General features: G+C 38.8%; 2 protein-coding genes across 4 annotated transcripts; one reads left to right on the forward strand and one right to left on the reverse strand.

Moving 5' to 3' along the window:
* The first annotated feature begins 11 nt into the window (after positions 1-11).
* On the forward strand, positions 12-6,864 carry LOC126774043 (GATOR complex protein WDR24). The gene is made up of 15 exons (XM_050495357.1): positions 12-328; positions 399-515; positions 700-815; positions 1,332-1,438; positions 1,514-1,727; positions 3,540-3,628; positions 4,237-4,396; positions 4,472-4,644; positions 4,835-5,054; positions 5,120-5,241; positions 5,307-5,443; positions 5,557-5,718; positions 5,799-5,953; positions 6,131-6,303; positions 6,388-6,864. The coding sequence occupies exons 1-15, from the start codon at positions 229-231 to the stop codon at positions 6,776-6,778; spliced, it is 2,436 nt and encodes an 811-aa protein (XP_050351314.1). The 5' UTR covers positions 12-228; the 3' UTR covers positions 6,779-6,864.
* On the reverse strand, positions 6,856-24,915 carry LOC126774063 (ras-related protein Ral-a). Of its 3 annotated transcripts, none has more exons than XM_050495406.1 (5): positions 24,261-24,675; positions 15,161-15,337; positions 12,868-13,028; positions 12,372-12,546; positions 6,856-8,897 (listed from the first exon to the last, which is right to left on the reverse strand). In XM_050495406.1, the coding sequence occupies exons 1-5, from the start codon at positions 24,312-24,314 to the stop codon at positions 8,787-8,789; spliced, it is 678 nt and encodes a 225-aa protein (XP_050351363.1). In that variant the 5' UTR covers positions 24,315-24,675; the 3' UTR covers positions 6,856-8,786. The 3 variants fall into 3 exon arrangements, with proteins under 3 accessions (XP_050351363.1, XP_050351364.1, XP_050351362.1); XM_050495407.1 differs by lacking the exons at positions 6,856-8,897; positions 24,261-24,675 and adding exons at positions 9,756-11,994; positions 24,785-24,915; XM_050495405.1 differs by lacking the exon at positions 6,856-8,897 and adding an exon at positions 9,756-11,994 and having other exon boundaries at positions 24,261-24,673.
* Positions 24,916-25,135: the final 220 nt, after the last annotated feature.

Raw genomic sequence — 25,135 nt, forward strand, 5'->3', positions numbered from 1 at the left:
AAGTCCAATTACTATTTGACATGACAATACAAACATGCTAATTTCATATTATTAATTTATATGTATTATAAACAAATATTGGTCTAATTAGGACATAAATGTGATTCTATTATCAGCTCGGAGTGCAGATGTTAGTTGAAAATTTAACGTGAATGTTTTCATAGTAACGTAGAACTTCATGCAATTTAAAACAATGTTATTATATTTGATTATTAGAAACAAATCAAAATGATACCGTCAAATACAATTTGTGTGTCTCAAGAAGGACCAGCGAACGCTCTCGCTTTAAACAAAGACTGTAGTCAAGTTGTAATAGCCGGAAGAAATGGTAACCAAAATAAATTATATATTTATATACAGTGTGTCAATATTAGTTCTAATTTCTATTTGTTCGGCAGTATTTAAAGTGTTCTCTATCGGAGAAAATGAATTTTCGGAAGTATGCAACCTGAGGGTGGGAAAAAATTTAAATTTAAACTTTTCATCAATTGACGTTGCCTGGAGTACAATTGAAGGTAAATTTATATTATATTCAAATATTTCTCAATTTTAAATGCTTAATTGGTGTTAAAATAAATTTTACATACAAAAAAAATACATGAATAATATTGTAAATTATTTTTTTGGTCCGAGTATTACTTAGTCATAAAAAAAGTTTGCATATGAAACAAGATGTGTACCTATTTATTTATTTTGCAGAAAATACATTAGCTACAGCAGCAACAAATGGAGCGGTTGTTGTATGGAATCTTGGACGATCAGGACGCTCAAAACAAGAACATGTGTTCTCTGACCATAAAAGAACAGTGAATAAGGTACCAGTTTTATTATTAAAATAGGTACATAACATTTACGAGTCATTTATGTATTTTGTATATAATTTGTTTGTAAAAATATACACACAGTTGTATTTTGACTCGCTTTAAAGACACATTTGCATTTGAATCAGTAAGGTTGGAGATATTACAGTATGAACGTAGATTGGGATTAAGGTAGGATTTATATTAATAAAAATAAAATAATTACTTATTCAATAAATTTTATTAAAATTGTCACCAAAGCAAAAGAAAAACTTCAAATAAAAGGTTTTTTGTTTTGTTTCATTTTGTTCTGCATGCTGAAAATACTATTTCACAATAACATACTTTTATTTAGTTATAAATTTTCAGGATGGTTTTACTTTTTTTAAATATTCATTCCATCATTTTAACCACTTCAGCTCAATTCAGTTACAATTTGCACATATGTTGTAGAGACATATATAATGTGTTAAAAAAATACTAGCTCGTTTTTAGCTCAAATATATGTTTGATTTTATGTACTCTAACTAGGTAAGTTTCCATCTGACCGAGCCAGCTCTGCTGATATCGGGATCTCAGGATGGGATGATGAAATGTTTCGATCTTCGAATGAAGGAGGTCGCTAGAACATTCATAAGGTAATTATTTTACAAGGAACCGATCGCTCGGGCCGACGCGAGCCGGCCCGAGTGACCGCCCGTGCGTGCCCCCAGCAACACGGAGTCGATCCGCGACGTGCAGTTCAGCCCGCACGCGGCGCACGCGTTCGCGGCCGTGTCGGAGAACGGCACGGTGCAGCTGTGGGACGCGCGGCGCCACGAGCGCGCGCTGCACCAGTTCACGGCGCACTCGGGGCCCGTGTTCGCGTGCGACTGGCACCCCGACGTGCCCTGGCTGGCCACCGCCTCGCGCGACAAGACCATCAAGGTGGGCCGAGTCCACCTACTCCGACAATACCTTGATGCAACATTCAAATCAAATGTTAACAAAATTAATCCCACATAAGTCATGTTATTTAAAAATATATCCATATTTTTTTTGTAGTAAAACGTGCTCCAATGCATTGTGAACACAAATGTAACAGAATTTCTTCCATCATGACTCGGGCAGGTTTCCTCACGATGATTTCCTCAGATGTACACGTAAACTCAGTGCCTTATATTTGCAACAGGTGATAGTTTTTTTGTATCTAAGAAATATTCTACCGCAAACCATCATCCATTTGCTCGTCCGGCTACCTATACTATAAAATATATATATATTTTCATAAATAAGGTATGCGTCTAGACAGTGACTGGTATCTACTGTGAGCGAGCACAAGTAGGTCGGCCGATAGCGGCGCGACACGTGCGGGATGTGACTGTGACGCGATGTTTATCTCTAGAACAACACGTTGGAATGCCAAACGGTCTCGTCAAATTAATCAATGTATTAATAGATTTCTCACGTCTTGAACGTTTCTCGATCACAAATATAAATCGTTATATGTAGGCGATAGGTTTTTCTGGTACGTTTATTAGGTCTTCTTTATCCTTTCATTGTACTCATATTATATTATAGCTAGACTCTAGGTATACTCTAGAGTCTAGCTAATACGGCTGCAGATTTCGCGATCCCAGATTTTAATCCCGGGTGCGGCCGATAAAAATTATCCTTGAATTGTTAGTAATAATTACGTGTGGACGTAAAGCGTTCAATTTATATGTAGCAGGACGCATAGTACTAAATATACATGCAAATTGTCGCTCAGACGGGCTACGGCATTTGGTGAATAGAGCGCATACATCGCTACCTGACAATACTGGCTACACTTGAAACAATCGAATGTGGTCGAAATTTGGTCAGAAGGACATCATTTGTCCGACACATTATAGACAGATAAATAGAGAACTTATCATTTGAACACTTTAATCTCATAAAACTGAAATTCCAAGTATCCTTAAGGTTTCAATCTTGGTGGAAGAAATTGAAAGTAATAACACACGACACATTCTTAAATCAGCAAAACAGGAACGCCGGCTTGAATGATGGAAAGGAACACAGCGTTGTAGATTTGCTCTAGGATAGTTAAAACGCATGTACGAATGCACTTTTAGGGCAACACAATTGTTTAATCCTAAAAACGTATGTATCCATTTATTTTTCGAGATAAATAAATGTTGATTAATAAGCTTTTCGAGATGGGAGAGGAGACAGGGGGATATTTAGGACTGTTTTTTATATCTACTGTTGTACTCATAACAATCATCTGAACGCCGCATTGATATCTCTTTTACCTTATATTTTAAGGTGTGATTGTTGATTACTAGTTAAATAGGACATTATATATATATATATATATATAAGCTAAATTTTTATTATTATTTTATTATCTTAAGCATTAGAAATAAATAAAAGTGAGGTTACTTTGTATCCAAAGAAACGACATATAAAGTTTATTATTCCGTTTTTCCTCACAATTCTTTATTACCTTTTTTTACTCAATAATTATTTTTTGGAAACACCAAATCTTATTTTTTAATATAATTGCAATTTTTTTTTATTATCATATATAAACTATTGCACAAAACATAAATGCCAGTATCAATGAAAACTTATCAAACATTAAAGAAATATAAATACAATAATTTCTTTACATATGTGTATAACATTATGTATTAAATTGAGGTTATAAGAACAGTTCCAATAATTACACCATTCAAGACGCATGTCGTTTAGAAGTATTGTTTCTTTACTCAGGTGTGGGATATTCATGCCCGACCCAACTTGGAGCACACGATATACACGATAGCGTCCGTGGGGCATGTCAAGTGGAGACCACAGAAGAAGTAAGTGCTATCAGAAAAAACCTTTTCTTTTTTGAGTGATAAGGAATAATGTATTCAGGATAAACAGATACTGTAATAACATTTATAGTAAATATATTACTGCCCCTTGTATGTGAATTACATACATATATATAGAAAATAAAAATATATCATATCAATAGAAAACAAATCCATGCTTTTTATCGTATGTATAATCATGTATATTGTGTACACTGGTGGTAGGGCTTTGTGCAAGCTCGTCTGGGTAGGTACCACCCACTCATCAGATATTCTACCGCAAAACAGCAATACTTGATATTGTTGTGTTCCGGTTTGAAGGGTGAGTGAGCCAGTGTAATTACAGGCACAAGGGACATAAAATCTTAGTTCCCAAGGTTGGTGGCGCATTGGATATGTAAGCGATGGTTGACATTTCTTACAATGCCAATGTCTAAGAGCGTTGGTGACCACTTACCATCAGGTGGCCCATATGCTCGTCCGCCTTCCTTTTCTATAAAAAAAAAAAAAAAACATAGTTTAAAATAAATCGAGTCAAAAATGAGCAATCATTTTTACATAAGACATGGCTACAGGTGCCAAAAGTATATAATGATAGAACCCGCCCACAGGTACCAGGTGGCCTCGTGCGCGCTAGTGCTGGACTGCGCCGTGCACGTGTGGGACGTGCGCCGCCCGCACGTGCCGCTCGCCACCTTCGCCGAGCACCGCGACGTCACCACCGCCATCGCGTGGCAGGCCTCGCCGCACGCCTTCCTCTCCACCAGCCGGGTAACTGACTCGTAATGTCCCACCGTCTGCAGCCGGTACGCAGCCGAGAGCTGAACGTGACGCTTGTGTTCGCAGGACTGCAGCCTGTACCGCCACAAGTTCAGCGAGGCGGCGCACCCCGTGCTGTGGGCCAACCCGCAGGGGGTGTGCGTGTCGGCGCGGGGGGAGCTGGCGCACGCGCTGCCCGAGTGCCCGCTGCCCGCGCACACCAGCCTGCACCAGCCCGAGCGATACGTGCCCGGCCTGGGGTCAGAGCGAGCGACATTACCTTTCCTGTTTTATTCATCCTAAAATTGCACATCACTCCTAAAAAACATTTTTATATCTGGTTTTAAGAAACAAAAGACCTCCGAAATGTATTTTTTATAACTTCTCTAACTATTCTACGGCGACGAGCGGCAGCACGCAGATAAAACGTAGGGATCGCTCCGTGCGCAGGCGGAAGCAGCCGACGGCGGGATCGTTGACCCCGGCGGCGCAGGCGGCCCTCGAGCGAGCCTTCCCCGGGGGGGCGTCCTCGTCCCTCGCGCGACACTACCCGGTGTCCCCCGACGGCGCCGTGCTGGCCTGCGCCAAGCGGTACCGCATCAGGGGGGACCCGCCCCACGTGCTCGCCGAGCACAACGCCAAGGTCGCCCGCGAGCATCGGCGCTACATGGTACGTGTCGGCGCCGCGCCGCGCCGGACCGGCCGGCCGGCGCGGCCTGACGCCCGGCTGCGCAGGTGGCGCACGTGTGGGACGTGGTGCGCGCCGTGTACTGCGCGCGGGCCGTGCGCGCCGCGCCCGCGCCGCCGCCGCCCCGCGCGCCGCCCCCCCGCGCCGACCCGCCGCCGCCGCCCTACAGGTAGCCGCGCCAGCAGCGCTGCGGCCGCACCGAGCCTCGCAGTACACTTCCGCCGTCTGTTGCAGTGCGGTGGAGGAGGAGCCGCTGGAGGAGGTCGAGGAGTGGGAGAACCGCTTCCACAAGAACAGCGGCGTGCTGGGCCTGCCCACGCACAGCATCTACATCCCGCCCGCCAAGTTCGCCAAGAGAGATGGCTCCGACGGTTAGCATGAATGACGTGTGCGCGTGTAATGTTTACACACGCCGTGTAAGTCGTGTGCGTGGATGTACCACCGCATCGATATGGGTTGTAACTATGAGTGTACCCGGTGGCAGACAAGAGTGGCTGGGTGTCGGCGGCGTCTGCGCACTACGTGGACGTGGACGCGGCGGACTGGACGCTGCCCGACGAGGCCTTCCCGCTGCGAGCGCCGCCCGCCGCGCACGCGCCGCTGCCTGCGCACGCGCACGCGCACCTCCCGCATAACGACCACGACGGTGACCATCTCTATTGAATTGGTTATATAAGTGATTTCAATGACTCTAACGCCTTATAATATTTTAAATAAATCTCTCAGATGCTGCGACGCTAAATTTATCGAATCAGGCCGGGACGTCATCCCCGGGTGGCTCGTCTGGCTCCGGTTCCGGATCGGGTTCCAGTTCGAGTTCCGCCCCTCCCCCGGCTTCCCCGACCCTACAGCGATCAGACAGCCAAAATTACAGCAGTTCCGTAAGTGTTGTTGCCTTAAACCAGGATTGTAAAATAACTTGATAATCAACAACCACCTGAGCGAGGCGAATTCAATAAATCGATGCTGTACATCGGAGTTGGAGATATTTTTATTTATAAGAATATTATTGATTAATTTAAAATAAGCAATAAAACTATCCACTTTACACTCTGCAGGCAGACGGCGACGGCGGTGAGGAGGCGGGGGAGAGCTCGCTGTGCGTGCGTGACGTCACCACGCGTGGAGCCTTACCCGCGGCGCCGCTGCTGGCCGCCGCGCTCAAGCTGCACGCCGACCTCGGCGACGTGCAGACCGCCGCCGTCGTGTGCCTCGCACTGCACGACCACAGGCACGTGCACGGGCACTCCACGTTGCGGCACGGAGACGCCACGCATGGAACGCTCGAATGTCACAAGTAACGTATTTGTTACAGAAACGATCTGTTCCCGTACATCGACGAGAGCCTGCAGGAGCAGTGGCTGCTCGGGTACATCGAGCTGCTGCAGCGGAACAAGCTGTGGAACGTGGCCACCGAGGTGATCCGCTGCGCGTGGCTGAGCAGCGTGTGGAGCATCTCGCAGCAGTCCACCACGGTGACGGCGTGCTGCGGGCGCTGCGGGCGCCGCACGCGCGCGCGCGCCCCGTGCGACGCGTGCGCGCGCGCGCCGCCCGACCTGTGCGCCGTGTGCCACCAGGCCGTGCGCGGCCTGTACGCGTGGTGCCAGGGCTGCGCGCACGGCGGACACCTGCGCCACATGCGCGCCTGGACCCAGCGCCACCACCTGTGCCCCGCGGGCTGCGGACACGCCTGCCAGTTCGGCTGAGCCGGCTCGGAGGCCGGAGCCGATGTATCGTTTGTTACGTCTTGTATTTTTGTAAAAGAAATAAATGAAACACATCGTTTACGTTATTTACATATTTATTTAAATCTTAGTATTAAGTCTGGTCATATAATACTGATATCGTCTCGACTGAAAAAAGTTAAAAACAGACTTATTTCGTCGCACCTTACATTCTATGGTGTTACGATCGAGTTCTACGTCGTATTTGTTCTTACAAAAGTTTATTACCAACGAAGTACTGACACAATGAAAATTTATTGTAATACATATATTTTTTCAAATTAACTAATGTCACAATATTGTACGTTGAAAATCTTTATAAAGTTAATATATAAAAGTTTCACGGTCCCCCTGCGACAAATTTTACAAGCAACTGAAATTTCACAGATATCCTTAATCTATCACCGACTAAAAGGAAATAAGCACACATATACATAATATATTTGAAGCGATTACTGTAGCACCTGAAAACTAATCCCCTGTTTCTGTAACGCTGATCAGTGATTGGTCGACTGTAGCCGAAGACGCAATATTCAACCAATCAGCGATCAGTATTTGAGGTTATGAAATCTGTCATTGTTTGTCTTGAAATGTTTTAAGTTTTATAAATGGCAGTGTAGCACACATGATTATATCAGTCTGAGATTTTAAGTGCGAACATTAATATAATCACAATAATATAAAATACTGTTCTTGAAACTATTCCATAATTAAATTGGATGATAACATTGAATTTGTAAAACTGACGTTACACATGGCTAATTGTAGTACATTCATTGAAAGACCACAAGGACTCGTACAAGTACTAGACATGGGCCTTTTTGGTTTTTAACGCAAATTGATATTTATACGATTTCAAAATCCGATTTTAGTTTGGTGATAACAAGTGATTTTATTAGTCGATTCGAAATCTTTTAGTGGTATCGATATATAGATCGTTGGCGTTTGGTTCGGCTAGGTCGATTTTTGAAATCGGATTTTTAGTTTATGAGATCGATACGAATCGATTTGTGTTTGAGATCGGATTTGGAATTCCTTTTTTATATATCGGACGCATGCCTAACAAGTACTTTAAGTAGACAATATGAGTCGTCAGTGTCGGAGACACTACTGCCTTAATGAGTGCACTGAATTTATCTTTATTATTTCATTCATATCGTTACGAATCCTTATGCCATGAGTACTTTGTATAAAGCAATACACTTTTTACTCGTTGAGCAATATTTTCATTATATATATTGATAGTATATAATATTCAATTATCTACAGTAAATAGACTATCAATTACATTTATTACATTACATTGAGCTATAAAGACGATACAATATTTGTTATATATTAATTTAAATATACCAAAAATAAGTTTACACAGGTTCCGAATAAATATTGCATATAAAATTGATTGATTGTGAATTAATTTTTCATGAAGTAATCCAAGATATATTCTTAGTACAGTTACTTATATGTTATATATTATAAATCCTTTATTTTCATTTACCACTGTGAAACTAAGCTCACTTAAAAATCAAAATTAATTGAAGATCCTTAAAAATTAACTTATAACACAAAAAAATCAATTCCAAGTAAAATTTTTGTAGCGTTTTTGATTCAACGTTTAAAAATAAGGGTACATAAATTGTAGCAATTTATTAACAAAATCAAATTTAACTTATCACAAGTAATAATTTATATTATTTAATGAAAAAAAACAACAATTTCTCGAAGAAGTATCGAGTTCAGCATTAGTACGAGACGACAATAATTACCGCAGAACGAAGGTAATTTCACGTCTGAGTTCGACGTACGATTGCACAGTAATATCGTATAACATGTGATTATATATATTTAGATATTATAACAATATACTAAAGAGATAGCAATTTTGTGGAAATAACATACACTTCAAAAATACATTGTATGGCGTGCACTAGTCAGCCGCGACGGTACGACGCCGGTCGGGGCGGGGGGGCGCGGGGCGCGGGGCGCGCGGCTACACGAGCGCGCAGCACGGCGCGCCGCAGCGGCGCCGCGGCGGCGCGTCGGGCGTCGGGGCGGCGCCGCGCTTCTGCGCCGACATGGCGCGGATCAGCGACAGAAACGCCTGCGGACACCGCGGCGGGCGAGCGTTAGGAGCGTTTGAGACCCGTCCCGACATACGAATGTCGACTATTTGGCAGATCTCTTTTTTTTTCTAAGCATTCATTACGCACTAAATATGTAAACTCTAATTAAACTTCTCATTGCTTTGTTTTAAAATATGGCCTATTCCGATGAGCGGAGCAGTAGAGATAAATAAACAAGTTTAATCATAAATTGACACGATATTATTAGTGGTAGAAGTGTTAAATAATCTATGGTCTTCGAGAAAAAGAGTAAAAATCAATCGCTTATATGTAGTTAAATGAAATATTGTTGTATTGTAAAAAAGATATATTAAACAGGAACTGTTTGTAGTGTTCAATATAGCAGAGCTATTAGCACGTCACTTGGATGTCAATCTTATGTTTACTTCTATCATTGGAATAGATTATTTATACATGAACAAAATGTTGATGTTTAATAATTAGTACATTATTACCTAGGAAGTTTATTATCTGGATAAGCAGACAATTGATAGACGAGTTGAGTTCAGCAGAGGTTTATATAGTGCAAAGAAATCAATAAAATTAAATAGCAAAAGTATAAAAAAAATATTAAATTTTCTCAAATATGCACAATCCGTTCAATTGAATTGAATTACAAAGCATTATATAAGCTCACTGTCGAGCGGCCACTTGGCAAACCAACAATAATTACCAACACATGAGCAACATAACATTCAGTCATTATTATTTTTATCTATATTTCTATAGAATTTTATCAAAATCGTTAAATCAGTTAAACAAAAAAAATAATGGAAAAATATTAATCAATAAGAACTAAAGAAGAAAATCTAGATACAGGGAAATAATACACAGACTCTTGCAAATCAGTATAATTTTTGCTTGTCTTTTCATTATAAATTATCTGTGGGAGTCTGATATACATCGCATACATACAGTTTGGTATTCCATATATCTAAGTAACCTAAAGGACATCTAGCGACGAATTCATTAAGTATGATTAGGAATCTATTTAACACTGACGAGTCTTTTGGAGAAAAGGCTTTTCACACTTTTTAATTAGTACAAGACCGACCCAATTCTATATCGTTATTTGAACTTTATTATAATGTATTAAGGTTCATATTACTGTACATAGAACCAATGAGACAGTTTGAAGTATAAATCCACTATAACAATGAACTGTGCCGGTATTTTACAAATGAACATATATGATCCGTTATCATTGAACTGCCTCGCTGAATAATGCAAGTTTATCCGAGATAGAGACCACAAGTGTACATTAGGCCATCTACTATACAAATTGTACAATACACAAAACAAATGCACGCCAAACAATTGCCTTACTATACATCTGGGGACGCTGAATGCTTTGCTTACTTACTTATAAAAGAGTATGTTTTGGCAGTCACAGTCGTCACAGACTGAGCCTTCTGATTACTATTTATACAAAATTATTATTATATGATACTATGGGTATGTCGTATATTATATTTTATTCATTTATATATATTATAGACAGACAAGATTGAAAAATTATATGTTATTAAAAAATAAGCCAAATATCAGACGAAATGCGTACAATACACGTACAAAGCTTCTATTAGATAATAAAATAAATTTTGTGTCCCTTCATTTTATAAATACAATAAATAATATCTTGTTTTAATCTTAAATATAACTAATCCATCTTAATGTAAATCCAGCGAAAGTTATCATTTCATTCCATTCATGTTTATTTACTAACGATAAAATTATCGCTTAAAATATTTCAGTTCATAATTTGGAACACAAAAGTTTTAAAATTAAATTTAAACTAAATGTTTATTATATAAAGATTCTTAATACAAAACTATCACTCAATATAACCGCGCTGACGATTGTGCGAGCGTATGCAGCTCGATATATTCAAAATGGCCGACACGTCGTGCGCGCGCACGCACACACACACAACATTTACATCTATAATATAATTAAGCGACGATTAATGTATACCACAAATGCAAGAACATAATCAAAGGAAAAAATATTTATAATGGCTCCACTACACGATAACACCATTTTTACAGAATATCAATTGAAGCTATACTGAAAGCTATATTGGAATCATCGTCCGCACTTTGCATTTTGCGCGATACGCGATATTCGTGTAATGAAGCCATAATTCTAAATAGTTGAAGCAATAATTTATTTAAAAATAAAAATAATTAATCCGTGAGCAGTGCATACATCTCACTCTGTTTAGTGTTTATAGAAGTAATACAGTTTTATCTGAGATTTCGTTCCGCCTGTGATCTTGATTTAAATTTGTTTTAAAAACTTTATGGCATTTTTTTTCTGGTACGAAAAGTATACGCGGTAGTTTAGTTTTTTTATCAACACATAATTAATAACTCTTGCGTTTCAACAAATGAAATAATCAAGTTTTACTTTCTTTAAACACTAAACTCCAATACAAGACAGCTTTACGAAACAAGTACAGCACTTAAACGTTAAGTATAATTGTATCGAAACAATCGTTTGTGGGTTCAATGCGAACGAGTGCCGCCCGGACCGCTCCGGCGAACGCGACAACGACTTTCATACAAAGTAGAAAATTACATGTAAAATCGAGATTAATAATTCGAATTAGTTCAGGGCCGCTTACAGTTCGGCGTTATTTAAAAAAAAATGGAGATCTTTTAAAAATTGTGAATATAACAATTGTTTAAATATAAAATGGACTCTGTATAGTCTAGTGTACCGTGTGAATAAAAAAATTGAAGTCTATTTCGACATAGAACGACATCACCGTAGCGTAACATGCAAGCGCGATGTTATAACAAACACTGTATCGGATCCCGTCCATAATGTTCCCGGCACAGCTCCGAGGGCGCATTATGAACCTTACCCGACGTGACCCTCCAGCACCAGCGGTCGCCGCAGAGCACACCGTTACGGCGCGCGGGGGGGGGCAGCCCCGCGACTCGCTCGGGCGCCGCCCTACAAAATGTTGCATTTGATTTTCCTGCGCTTCGTCCTCTTGACGTCGCCGTTGGTCGCGCGACTGTCGTCCGACTTGCGCGAGCGGATCTCGCGCATCAGGTCAAAGAACACCTTGGGAACAAGACACGGGATCAGCCACCGACACGCACACGACACAGCCAGCGAGCGAACCGACACCACAGCGAGACCCACCACCGCCATTCAGAAGCTTCGGTAGCCGGTCGGTTTGGACAAACTTAGTTTCAGACCGACGGAGATGGCCCGTAGTGTCTACTGTTACGTTTTAAGGAAACTGCATAAACCGAAAAGTACATAAGCAAGAGTTTATGATTAAAGTCTAGTTATAGTGGAGTTTCGAGAGCGTGTAATGTGTCGTTTACATGAATACCGCGAAGCATAGCGCTGCCTGGCTGCTACGGAACGCATCCGACTCTAAGAAAGCCAAGCCAGCCAAGCAGAGCCGCGGCGGGGCGGGTGGTCGCACGCACCTTGTCGACGTTGTCGCGCGTCTTGGCGGAGGTCTCGACGTACGGCACCTGCCAGGCGGCGGCGCGCTCGCGGCACGCGTCCAGCGGCACGCGCCGCTTGTCGCCCAGGTCCGACTTGTTGCCCACCAGCAGGAACGGGATGTTCTCGTCGTTCTTCACCCGCAGTATCTGCTCCCTGCGGGCGGCGACGCACGCTACGCGTTCTTTACATCGTAATGGATCACGGCGACTGTAGAACGCTACTGTGTATCGTGTGTACAGTTCACGTGTGGACGATTGATAATGAGTCGCATTTTTTTTCTTCATCATACCTTTACTAACTCAACCTCTCAGACCCTCATCTAACTATTTCTCCAGAGCAATACCGCTGTCCCCATAATCACTGATGATTTCTAGTAAACTTAAATACTTGGCCAGGACAACAAAAATCAGAACATTAATATCAAAAATCAAATTAATAAAGACCAGTTTTATATAAATCGTATCGAACTCGCACCTGAACTCCTGCGTGGCGTCGAAGCTCTCCGGCTCAGTAATAGAGAATACACAGAGGAAACCCTCGCCGGAACGGAAGTAGTTGTCCCGTATGGCGGCGTAGTCCTCTTGACCCGCTGTGTCCAGAATGTCTATCTGTACCTCCTCGCCGTCGAGTACGACCTGTAATGTAAATTAGCGTCCTTAGTTATACAATTAATGACAATGCTGTGTCTTTTTCTTTCGAATGCAAAATCAATACATGAAAGAGAGGAAGTAATCAGTGTTTAACTAAACAGTCGCCAAGCAGCGTTTAAAGATCTAGTGACTATCTTATGAGATTGCAGATCCCAAGGACTTAGGTTACTACTTAGGAAACTGAGTATATAAAGATAAACAACCATCTCAAATTAACACGTAGCTAAAAACTAATTTTGGCTACAGATTAAAAATGTAAAGTACACACTTAATGCACGCACTCCACAGGGTCAGACGGCCCGCTGGGATTTGTAAATGTAACGACACCGCGACTGTACGTGTTGTATGTTTATAATGAGACAGTACTCTTGTAATTATATGTTCTCACTATTAACTTAGTCAAAATTCCTGTACATACCCAAGACTGCCATATTTTTATTGATTATTGATTGATTTATTTTTTTTGATTTAGACATTTCTCACACACGGCCATCTGATCCCAAATTAAGCTTGTACAAAGCTTGTGCTATGGAAACCAGACAACTGATATACTACATATACTACTTTTCTTTTATAAATACATACTTATATAGATAATTACACCCAGACTCAGGACAAACAGACATGTTCATGCACACAAATGTCTATCCTGGGTGGGAATCGAACCCACAACCTTCGGCGTGAAAGGCAAGTGTTCTACCAACTACGCCAACCGGCTCGTCAAATAGAACGCTTCATGTAATCAATCTCGTAGATCTACATTTAATAAGGTATGCATTACGAATAACTCACAACATGAAGCATGAACGATGAAAAGTCGAGTGTATCAAATTCCCGATACGACGTCGCGAGGCCGAGCCTGATTTACCGCTTGCTATATTCTCATATCGATTACATTACGTTTGACATTCATATATAATGAAAATTTATATAAAAACCATCTTGTGTAATTAGTTTCATACACGCTTTAAGCATCCCATTTATTTAAATATATATTTATGTATGATTTTTGGTATGAAAAAATGTAAAATCACATTTAACGAAATTTAAATGGGATGAAAATAGTTTGAAATCGATATTATCAATGCGCGCGATGTGAGAGGCGACAAACGGTGATAAATAAACGTACATCTATATATAATTATACCCATTTACATATATACAAACACGCACACGCGTGCAAAACACACTCAGCCATCTCCCACCAAATGGGGAATTCCCAAATATGGGACAGAAGCAGAAACAACTTCAAAAATAGAAATTACCAAAACGACGATAACTCATAAGGATAATGTAATAATATTTAATGAATTAAAGAATGTGTTATATTGTAGATAACAAATCAAATATGAAAACAGTAACAGTAACAGCCTGTTAATATCCCACTGCTGGGCTAAGGCCTCACCCTTTTAAGATGAAGGTTTGGAGCTTTTTCCACCACGCTGCTCCAATGCGGGTTGGTAGAATACACATGTGGCATAATTTCAATGAAATTAGATACATGCAGGTTTCCTCACGATGTTTTCCATCACCGACGAGCACGAAATGAATTATAATCACAAATAAGCCGAGATGGCCTAGTGGTTAGAACGCGTGAATCTTAACCGACGATCGTGGGTTCAAACCCGGGCACGCACCACTGAATTTTCATGTGCTTAATTTGTGATTAGAATTTGTGAATTTATATGACAATATTTATGAAAAAAATAACTTGTTGAAGAAACACAGTATAATGTTTCAATCCCATAATATCCTACACCTTGAATCAGATATTGTAATATAATTATATATATTTTATACTTCACGCATCGTTCATCCAATGAAGTTGAAACTTTATACACTTGTTATTTGCATTTGCGTGAAGGCTTATAATACTATTAACATAAAAAAGGCCGCCACTGCCGGGAACGAGGCAACCACGCCACTCCTCTGGGGTGTCATTGACATTTGAAAGTTTCATACGAAACATGCAGGTTACCAAACTTTATTTTCCTTCACCACCGAGCACGATATACCACAAACACAAATTAATTCCAATGGCAAATTTGAACCCGCAATATTCGTCGAAGATCCACGAACTACATCTATTGAATCATCTGGGTCGGTATGTGGTGTACCTTTTTCCTGTAGCTATCAGCTTTTGTCGGTTCGTAGTCCTCTACGAACTCGTCGTACATGAACTGCAGGGTAAGCGCCGACTTGCCCACCCCTCCCGAGCCCACCATGATCACCTTGTGCAGCGTGGGCTGCGCCGCCGGCTTCTTCGACATCGCGGAGCCCAGCAATCGTGTACACTGAAAAAGCACAAATGTAACATAAGAATTTATATAATAATAAATTTTATAACAATAAATTTGATTAAAGACTTGCAGCACGTCTCCGGATTTATTTTATAGAGTTGTCTGATTACAAATTAGATAGTAATACAATGCAATATATAATATATGTATTTGTAAAGTAATAAAGATTTAATAAATACAACAACAACATTGAAATTAACTTTCAATAAGTAAAAATTTGTTTTCACGTACTTATTTATTTCCAGTTCGATGGAGATAAATAAAATGCTTTAATGTGAAGCCGAAATTATGCTGACACGATTTCAATTAACATCAATTAATGAACATTGATTGATTAACTCTATAAGTATTTTTATCAGTAAAAATTACAAACATTTTACTATTATAAATGTTTTGCCTTTGTCTTCGTAAATGCTTTAGAAATTAAAAAAAAAAAACTACATTTAATAACCGACAAACTATTGATGTTCCAATTTGAAATTAACCAAATCGTAAATTTATCGTATTTAAACAATTCGTATTCTAAATAACAAGTTATAACTGTATCTATTAGTAAAGCGACATGATTAAATTAACAATACAGATGTAAGATCGTCTAATAAGGATACACGTGGGCGAGACGTCGGTACATTGTCATCTGTTACCAAGACAATACCTGTTGTCTGCTCATTATTAAAAGATCAAGCCCTTAATAGGGCAGTATTCAATGCGAGCATTCGTCGTTATCGTGAAGATATAAAAAAACACTCTAAATAAATTTTTAGCCACGTTCGTGGGACGTTTTAGAAATACAAAATACTAGAATATCTCAATCAAAAAATACTTTATTTAAGTAGCTTATATAGATTACAGCTGTTCAGAATTCTACCGAAACGAACCGGGATGTCACTCAGTAGGTACTCGTTTTCATCAAACATACCTGTAATAATCATGTACAATGTTGTCTAGCTTTTGTGAAAAGCAACCTATACTAACTAGATCTATCTTGTCATCTACATTCCATGCAACCTTTTACAAAATAGTTTGCTTTATTTATGATTTTTAACATATTTATTTGTGAATGTAAAAATAAGTTAAATACCAACATTTTAATTGGTGGTGGTGATATCCCACTCAACATATATTCTACCTCAAAATAGCAATACTTATTATTGTTGAACATTGAGTAAGCCAGTGTGACTGCAAGCATAAGGGATATAACTTCTTAGTTCCGGTTGGTCTATCATCGGCGATGTAAGAATGGTTATCTCTTACAGCGCCAACGTAGTACGGTAGTGTAGGGCGGTAGTGACCACTTTCCATCGTAGCCCCATTAGCAAGTCTGCTTACTATTATAAATAAATAAAAAATACTTGACAAGAATAATGATAAAAAAGGATTGTAAAATATTCAATTAGAAAAAACAAGAAAAACTGATCGAAACTGATCTTTGGATGGAAAGTCAAAGAAATAATTGATATAAAATTTTGCTTCTGGTTTCAACGTACATAATTAATACAATCTGATGAAAAGTCCATTAAATCAGAGCCGACGTAGGAACTGTTACACGTCCACGGCTCCAAAACAATAACATTTTCCTATTACTTTGAACTTTCTATATTCGTTAAAAAATAAATAAGGTTATTAAAAGCGTATATAGGGAATGTCGATATATTAAAACTGTCATCAATTAGCAGCATTAAAAATTCCAAGTCCTGTAGAAAGGCATACACGAGAGCGGATGCACAGCGCATTGTACAGATTGGTCATGACCTTGTTTCGCATCCTAGGGGCTCCCGTAGCTTCTGGCGTCTGACCAAGTCTGTGCAAAACAATTTCTGCCAACCATCGCTGCCACCGCTCAGAAATCCGGACGGATCGCTAGCTCACAGTCCGCAAGAGCAAGCTGATCTCCTGGCTAAACTCTTTGCCGACAATTCCGTCATCGATGATTGTAGTGCACTGCCACCTACAATACCTGCATGTGGCCATACGATGCCTGACATTAAAATCAGGCAACGTGATGTGCGTGCGGAGCTGCAATCACTTGATGTACGGAAAGCTAGCGGTCCCGATGGAATACCAGCCATAGTGCTGAAGAAGTGCGCAGCGGAGCTGTCTCCTGTGTTAACGCGCCTGTTCCAACTTTCTCTCTCTTCGGGAAGTGTGCCGGAGGCTTGGAGAAGAGCTAATGTGCAAGCGGTTCCCAAAAAAGGGGATCGGTCTGACCCGGCAAATTATCGGCCAATAGCTATCACCTCAGTACTTTGTAAGGTGATGGAACGGATTTTAAACAACCAACTGATCCATTACCTAGAAGATCACTGTCTAATTAATGATCGTCAGTACGGGTTTCGACCAAAACGGTCCACAGGTGATCTTCTAGCGTACGTAACACACCTCTGGGGTGAAGCTATCGACAAGCATGGAGAATCGTTGGCTGTCAGCCTCGATATCTCCAAGGCTTTCGACAGGGTCTGGCACAGAAGTCTTCTCTCCAAGCTACCGGCATATGGTCTGCCTGCTCAGCTATGCACCTGGATTGCCAGCTTCCTACACAAGCGTAGCCTTCGTGTTTTAGTTGATGGTTGCGCTTCACAATTCTATGTAGTGAATGCTGGGGTCCCCCAGGGATCTGTGCTATCTCCCACACTCTTTCTTTTGCATATCAATGATATGCTCTCCCTTGGGAACATACATTGCTATGCAGATGATAGTACAGTGCATGGTGGATACCACGGACGCGCAGTGGCTGGGCGGGCGGAAACTGAGGAGAGGCGGGAGAATCTTGTCATTGAACTCGATAGGACGTTAGATCTCATCGCCAAATGGGGCTCTGATAATCTTGTTGAGTTTAATGCCAAGAAAACACAGGTATGCGCTCTCACGGCGAAAAAGTCAACATTTTCCCCTCTTCCCTCCCTCTGTGGTACTCCGCTGGTGATGCAAAGCAAAATCGCCATGCTGGGGATTGACGTTCGCTGCGACCTTAGTCCAAGGGATTACATCGAGGCTGTTATAAAAACAGCTTCACGGAAACTCGGAGTTCTGAACAAGGTGCGGCGCTTTTTCACGCCACAACAACTGTGCCTGCTGTACAAAACACAGGTACGGTCTTGCGTGGAATATTGCTCGCACCTTTGGGATGGCTCCGCTAAGTACCTACTTGAGGCCTTGGACCGGTTGCAGCGACGTGCCGTACGCATTATTGGCGACGTAAAGGTCACAAACACCCTTGAACCTTTACAATTGCGTCGTGAGATAGCAGCACTGAGCGCTTTCTATCGACTGTATCACGGCGAGTGCTCTGAGGAATTATTCTCTCTAATTCCTGCTTCCCCCTTCCTTCTTAAGTCCACGCGAGCTGGTTCTCGATGTCACCGCCTAACTGTGACATCAATTCCATCGCGAACAAAGAAATTTGGCAACTCCTTTCTTTGTCGCACTTCCAAAAAATGGAATTCCTTACCAGCTCACGTATTCCCCTCCTCTTACAACCCGGGTTCCTTCAAACGAGGCGTGAAGAGGCATCTTGCGGGCCGGCAAGGCGAAGGCGGCTAGTGCAGAACGTTTTTCCCGTCTGTACTGGCCGTCGTCGCGTTTGGACTCTACTACCACTTACCATCAGGTGGAGTGGAGTCATTTGCCCTCCCGGCGATATAAAAAAAAAAAAAAAAAGAAAGCATGAATGAATTTGTGTGACGTTGCGTCGTTTTTTGTATTTACTTCGAATCGTCTCGATCGTAGACTCTGTGCTTTGATCGTAGAAATTTGCTTGTAATTATATTGGCTTACTCACCTGTAAAATTGAAACAATCTATCCAAATAATTTTATGGATCTTTTTATTTGCTTAGGACAATAGATTTCCCTGGTGAGCTGACAATATTTCCAGGATCAATTAAGTAAATATCAAAGAGCTGATACAATTTTATTTTTCTAGGTTCCCAAAAATTATCTTATATCATAAACAGTGAAACAAAAAAATGAATATTAAGTATATAATATTAAATTTACTGGTGGTAGAGCTTTGTGCAAGCTCGTCTGGGTAGGTACCACCCACTCATCAGATATTCTACCGAAAAACAGCAATACTTGATATTGTTGTGTTCCGGTTTGAAGGGTGAGTGAGCCAGTGTAATTACAGGCATAAGGGACATAAAATCTTAGTTCCCAAGGTTGGTGGCGCATTGGATATGTAAGCGATGGTTGACATTTTTTACAATGCCAATGTCTAAGGGCGTTTGGTGACCACTTACCATCAGGTGGCCCATATGCTCGTCCGCCTTCCTATTCTATAAAAAAAAAAATATATAAGAGCTATCATAATCACCGCAACACCGGAACACCGGGTCAGTGCACAACTGTGTACATAACTAATATTTTTTTTTATTTTCGTTAATTTACATTTGAATCTCTATCTAAAATCTTATTACGTAGACAAATTCACTTTTTCTACACACTAGTTCAAATAGTAAACGAACGATTGTGGGAAGTGTTCCATGTAATAGTAAGCCTCATTACAAACGAGACGAACCCACTTCCCATGCTAATTCGCAGCACTACTGTGTCATCCGTGTACTACTTAATAACGTATTGTATTTTGAACTCTATCATCAACTGTTTTAAGTTTAATTTAACTCGGATAATATTCAACCGTTACAACAGTTAGCGTGTTTGTCATTCCATATGTTATCTGAATGTTCCGGGTGGCTCATTTTAATGATCGCATCGAAATCCGCGAATAACTAAACAAAAGAATTAATGGATGAAGAGAACATATACGCCTTTGTTTTATGGGAAATACATCAAATCATATCACGTTTTTGCGAAACTCCTTTTTGTTTTCATTGTACCTGTACACATATAATGTACGTGTGAATACAAGCTTTTTAACAACAAACAAATTGTCAATGTATATAAATATAAATTGTCAATAGTACAGTATCCATGTTTTAACAACAAATATTAGGATAGGTAGCAATTTTAGAAACTACCCATCAGAATTTTATCCGAAACAATGATTCCTCGCGATGTTTTCCTTCACCACCGAGCCAAAAATTGAATTTAAAAAAAAAATAAGCACTTGAAAACTCAGTAATGCTATTTTCAGATTTCAACCCGTATTGCAATTCGCCAAATATGTAGATATCTAATGAATGTTATGAAGAACCAGTATGCTCCGGGGTCTTCTCTTATCTACTCGTCAGACTAACCCTAATGAAGCAATTATTGAAATTCTTTTACTGATAAGAAGTAAAAACCTAAAGTAAGAATTTAAAACGAGCTGAAAAAATAAAGTTATAATTGCGCACCTAATTTTTTTTTTAAATAAATAACATTAGCTATAAATACTATCAATTAAACCCCATCTATCGATTGAAGAAATAGGACACAGATTATAAACTTTTAATTATATTAGTCGTAAATAAAAAAAAGAATTCGTAGTAAGCAAGCATAGTAAGCCACTTCTTGTAGTATTATTATTATTATATTAAGCAGCTACGTAAGTCGAGATTTCAAAAAAACTATTTTAAAATCAAATTAAATTAAGACAAAATATATTATTGTACACATTTTACATATTATTAACGTTCAAACCGCGATTACACATTCGAAAAAATAAAAAACGATCGAGGTTAAAACCTGAACATAACATACAATGTTCCATGTAATCTGCGTTCATAATAATTAATTGCTAACGTCATGCAGTTAAACAGATCTGCAGCCTTAGCAGTGTTCCCGGTTGATGTAATACATCGCTGCAAGTTATGTTACCAAACAAAGATACAAGGTACAAACACACCATTTCTCTAGTTTAATTTATTCAACGCTAAGAAAAAATGTTACATTTATTATTTACTAAGAGTCCGCCTGCGGATACGCAAACGTGTGATGGCAGGGGAATGTTAGGTGTTCAGGTAGCCTATGTGTTAAGTCAAGTCCGTTCAGTAGTTTTCTGTGTGAATAGAGCAACAAAGATTTATTCACAAATTTTCGCTTTTATAATATTAGTAGGAATAGGATTCCGAATAAAGTTAGTTATATCAATAACTTTTTCTAACCAACGACTTTACGTAATTTCAGAGGCACTGGAGTATACACACTTTTAACTTCTAAACTCCAGGCTGCTACTGAGAATCTTCAACCGAAAAACTGAGCACTTAAAATCAAGCCGTTGGTCCTGTTCCTAAATACTTTCCGGTCGTGTAGGATTGCTGTTCCATCGGATTATGAGAGTGTGGAAATATAGAGTGATCCTGTGTTTGCGTACACACGTGCACTATAATATGTCCTGCGCAGTTGGCTAATCTCTCTTTTGATTTGCCACCGTGGCCGAAATCTATCAGGAGGACATCACCATATTAATATTTTCTATACGATAAAACATCATAAATATATCATAAATAATATATAAATAAATCTCTGTTAAAAAAACATAATATAAAACAAATATAATAAAAAATATTGTAAACAATTATGGAGATCATAAAATACTATTTGAATTTCTATTTGTCTGTTCACGATGAGAAAACTACTAAATTGATTTTAATAATACTCAGGAGAAGTTATAGCGTATATATTGGATCAACTAATAGGATACTAATGTTCCCAGGAAACATGGATTCCGCAATGATATAAATCACTATCTGCGTGTCCACAGTCACGCGAACGCCTCGTAACTCGCTTGAAACGTTAAATACCGCAAGTTATAGTGGACTAATAAAAATTATCGTAAAAAGGATGTTCATTAGTAGTACTTTCAATTTTACGAATGCTGGCTACGTCTGATAGAATAATTAGTCACAGTTCAAAGCCTAGGCCACGTCGGCCTTGACAGGCAGATTTGAATCGTTCACCATGAATCACGCTTGCACAAAAGAAACAATTACAATAACTTCGAAAATAATTATTTGCAATAATTATTATCTGAAGACGGTATAATATGTTCACTAGAGTTTTTGTTGGGTTTAAGCAAATGTCAGTGGTTAAAGCCACAAACGCAAAGCGCGGCTCATTTTTCAATGCTTATTTTTTGAAGGAAGAAGCATGTATCCAGTATGTTCTACCACATGGCCATTTATCATCCTCACTAGAGTTTGCGGTAAACTCCAACCTCCTCTTCATAAAAGAAAGCAGAGTCCCTTGCCTAGTAATGCGACATTTACTGTTACTTTAGTAAAAAATGTTTTAAAATTTATATCAATAAATCGATGTATGATGTGTTTGATTCAGTTCATATTAAACTGGCATGTCGATGTTGAATGACACAAAAACAATAAACAATTATGGATATTTATAGGCTTATAATTTTTATTAATTGTTGGAGCTTACTTCAAATTACAACCTGTATTTTAATTAATAATTAATCATTTTATATAAAATTTGCAAGTCAATTTTAAATGCTCAATAATGTCAACTTTCAGAAAAAAAAAATGAGACCAATAGTTCATAAGTACAGGGCTAAATTTCACATTGCTCCGAACTAAATTGTGGACAGTTTAATGGAGTATGTTTATTTACTTTATTTAAAGAATATTTGCAGGACTTCAAAATACTATAATGAAACTTTCTACATGAAATATAGAAAAATTAAATCTGAATTGAAATAATATAGTAAGCTTTGGTGATATTTATGCCCAATCCCCTAACACCATATTTTGCTGATAAACTGAGGATAATCAAGAATATTTACAAGTAACATCAGCTCATTTTACAAACTAGGAAGTCAGCCACAGACTGATTGCAATTTAATTACTATGGATAATTTCTTTTCGCCATGCTTATCATTAGAAAGTCATATTAGTAGTAAATTAAAGCAACACACATACAAAGATAAGCAAATAAACTTTATTAGTTATTAAATTTATGCAATATTATCAGTAAGAATACCACTAGCATACTAAATCTGTAAGAATTAGATTTCTAATCAATCAAATAGCATGACTGTCAATGCCTCAGCGACACGTAACAATAGAGAATTCAAGGAAAAAAATCAGTAACACGGCAAGTGCTTCACAAAGAATATATTTTCTAGATGGGTTGCTAAGAAATAGAAACTGAAGCCATTGCACTCCAATGTGAACAAACTGTATAATATAACAATGTTATGAAAAATATTTTGATAATGTTTTACTCAAATAATGCTTGAAATACTTTAATTGTTTTAGTAATATTTTAATCCCTTAATAATTTAAAAAAAAAAAAAAACGAAAAAATCATTACGTCAATTTAAACAGATTTTACTAGAATTTGATTTAAATGTAATATTTACGGGGATCTATACCCTAAAAAAACAAACAACACACATTTACTTTTACTTGTTTTTGTCAAGAATTGTGTAAATAAACTGGTATTTGCACAATATTTTAAAAGCTTTTATTAGTTGAATTTACTTGAAGGGCATACTGATATTTTATAGAATTAAATAAAGAGGTTTTCAAACACATACTAGGTCTCAGTTTTAATTCATGAATTGCTTTCCATAAGAACGACCTAAAGACTTTCCTTTGCAATAGAGCAAAACTATGTATACATGATCCGCATAAAACAAATATCATAATATAAATTATTATCGATACAAATAGTTATTTTTATATAATGTTATGTTACACAAAAGTTTATGTAAATTAAAGATAAAACTCGGAAACAAACATTAAATCATGACATCGTTCACAATGTTCCAGTTGAAATGAATTTTAAAAACACTTACTTGAATGTTTATTTTTGATTGTGAATACAATGAACTTCATTACAAAATTTAATTTTGCTACAAAAAATTAAGATCTACAGATTAGATCAAAGAAATTATGATGTTTAGTCAACGCTCACTGTAGTGTGACAAAACTATTATGTAAATTTCATTGAGCATTGATATTAATGGAAAAAATAATAAGATATTAAAAATTTTACAAAAATATTGAGAATTTTTTTTCTCACCTTATATTCGTCCAAAAATTTAGATGATAGTTCATAAGTAATAGCAGAGAACATTACTAAGGAGTTACTGACTCCTGAGGGCAGGAGACACAGCCCTCGAGCATTTTCATTCTATGTTATCACTGAACTAATTTACCTCGAGACAAAGATGAACAAGACGCTTTTGCTACAGAATCTCAGCTTTCAAATATGTCAACATAAATGAACTGAGAAGTATAACTTTCCTCACAAACTGAGGAAAATTCGAGGAAAATCAATCACAGATGTGAGTCACAAGCCGCGGGGCTATAGTACTGTGACACTCATCGATCTAACTGTAACTGTGTAACCGTGGACTATGTCTGCAGAACAGTAAGCGGTCGTAAAGCATGCAGTTACACGTGTGAACCGTAAGACAATGCGCGTGAAACTGTGGGAAAACGAGAGGCGTTGCCACTGTAGTAAACAATCACGTCACTGTAACTAAATATGGTTCAAATATTAAAGGCATTGCTATAATATTTTTGATACTCTCACTGACTTACCCGTGTTGGAATAAGAATACACGAATGTTTCTTTTAAACTTCAATAATTTTAACACGATTTAATCACACTTCGTTCGTCACAAATATTTCTTGTAAGCAGTTATGTCGTATATCTGTCAAAAAAGATCAAGTCGGTGATCGGCACTTATTTGTAGAAACTAGCGACATCTACAGGCCTACAAATCTTTCGTATATTGATATGTTAATTTTTATACTATAAAGCTTATTCTACACGGTGGTAAGCATATTAACCAATGAAAAGACCATTACTAAGGAGGCACTGCGACAGTAACGGATCATCATGAAATTTGCATGCACCTTGTCAGGGGTATAGAAAAAGAAATAGGGTAC

The sequence above is a fragment of the Nymphalis io genome, chromosome 15 (assembly GCF_905147045.1).
Source record: "Nymphalis io chromosome 15, ilAglIoxx1.1, whole genome shotgun sequence".
Classification (NCBI taxonomy): domain Eukaryota; kingdom Metazoa; phylum Arthropoda; class Insecta; order Lepidoptera; family Nymphalidae; genus Nymphalis; species Nymphalis io.